The sequence below is a fragment of the Nannospalax galili genome, unplaced genomic scaffold, assembly GCF_000622305.1.
Source record: "Nannospalax galili isolate Female #2095 unplaced genomic scaffold, S.galili_v1.0 scaffold923, whole genome shotgun sequence".
NCBI classification, from domain to species: domain Eukaryota; kingdom Metazoa; phylum Chordata; class Mammalia; order Rodentia; family Spalacidae; genus Nannospalax; species Nannospalax galili.
The window spans coordinates 1,921,133-1,922,802 of NW_008349753.1; the positions used below are offsets into that span (position 1 = coordinate 1,921,133).

Genomic DNA, 1,670 nt, shown 5'->3' on the forward strand with positions numbered 1-1,670 from the left:
TTCTGACCTCCGAGAGCATTGCCCGACCCGGGTGCACTTACCTACATGCAGGCAATACACACATACACATAAAATAAAAAGAATAAGTACAATAATTTTTTAAATATTTTATGGGACTGGAGAGATGGCTCAGCGGTTAAGAACACTGGCTGTTCTTGCAGAAGACCCAGGTTCGAATCCCAGCACCCACATGGTAGCTAACAACTGTAACTCCAGTTCCAGGGGATCCGATATCCTCTTCTGTTCCCCGGGAGCATTGCACGACATGGGTGCACTTAACCTACATACAGGCAACACCCGAATACACATAAAATAAATAAAATTGTTTTAAAAAGTTTTTTTAAAAAAGTGCACTTGGGAGGCAGAGGCAGGCGGATCTCTGTGAGTTCAAGGCCAACCTGGTCTACATAGTGAGTTCCTGGACAGCTGGGGCTACAGGGAGACCCTGCTTCAAAAAGACAAAAAAAAAAAAAAAAAAAAAAGTATTTTTTTTTAAATTTTATGTGCATGCGTGTATTGCCTGCATGTGTGTAAGTGCACCCGTGTTGTGCAATGCCGGTGGAAGTGAGGAGAGAGCGCCGGATTCCCTAGAACTGGAGTTAGGGATGGTGGTTAGCTGCTATGTGGGTGCTTGAACCCCGGTCCTCTACAAGAGCAGGCAGTCCGCTTACCCGCTGAGACATCTCTCCAGCCCCATTAAAAATTCTTTTTAAGAGCAAGTTTTTATGGACATAGGCAAGCTCCAGGATAAGAAAAGAGCCCAGTTTTTATTGACAAATCTCGACACCCAGCCATTTGTTAATGTATGTCCGTTTTCTCTGGCTTTTTAATTTCTGGTCTTCTGAGAAGACACACACGTCCTATTAGCTCCTCAGCTACAAAGATTCATTGGAATGCATCTGGTGCAGACAAGCAGCCGCAGCGCCGGGATGGAGGCTGGGCGGTCTTCGAAGTCCGGATCATTCATCGTCAGTTTCTCCCAGCCCCGCAGCATTTTAAAGAAGGGGTCGTGGGGTTCACGGAAACGGCCAGGAGGGACGGGTGATGATGGCGGACTCCCGGATGTAGCCTAAGTGGGTACTTGCACAGGTTCCTCCACACACCACGCAGCATCGGACGGTATGCGGTGTTGAGCTGCGTTCTACACACTACGCTAAGTTACGTTAACAAATAGGTCGCGTTTTATGCTTAAAATAAGCAAAAAACCCCAGAGCCACAGAGGCCCGGCTTTAGAGGGACCCCGGGGTGCCACAGCTCCACCTCCCGCCAGGTACCGCCCCGCGATGCGCCCGAGGGGCGGGGTTTCCGCTTCCGGCGGCGGATTGTTGACGCCCGCCGCTGCTGTGGTAGCGACCCTACGGTTGTGGTGGAGGGGCGGCTGGGGCCGGGCCGCCGCGCCGTGACGGGCTCTGCGGAGGGGGCCGCCGAGGCGACGATGGCCGACGGGCCCGAGGAAGCCCGCAGCCCGTGCGGACAGGACGGCGGCGGAGGCGACCGCGAGCCGGTCCCCTCCGGGCGAGGCCCTCCAGCCGCCGCTCCGGCTCCGCAGACCCCGGACCGGGCCCTCGCGGCCGCCGCCCCCGCCGGCGAGGAGCCCCGGAAGTGCAGGGAGGCCGGTGCGCAGGAGCCGGCTGGCCGCGAGGGTCCCGACCGGCAGCGGCTGAGCGCGC

General features: G+C 55.7%; 1 protein-coding gene across 1 annotated transcript in view; it reads left to right on the forward strand.

Moving 5' to 3' along the window:
* Positions 1-1,296: 1,296 nt before the first annotated feature.
* Positions 1,297-1,670, forward strand: part of Fam8a1 (family with sequence similarity 8 member A1) — a 10,759-nt gene continuing 10,385 nt past the window's right edge. Inside the window, exon 1 of the mRNA XM_029570381.1 lies at positions 1,297-1,668. Coding sequence (XP_029426241.1) covers positions 1,436-1,668 — 233 coding nt within the window. The 5' untranslated portion in view covers positions 1,297-1,435. The remainder of the gene's footprint in view (positions 1,669-1,670) is intronic.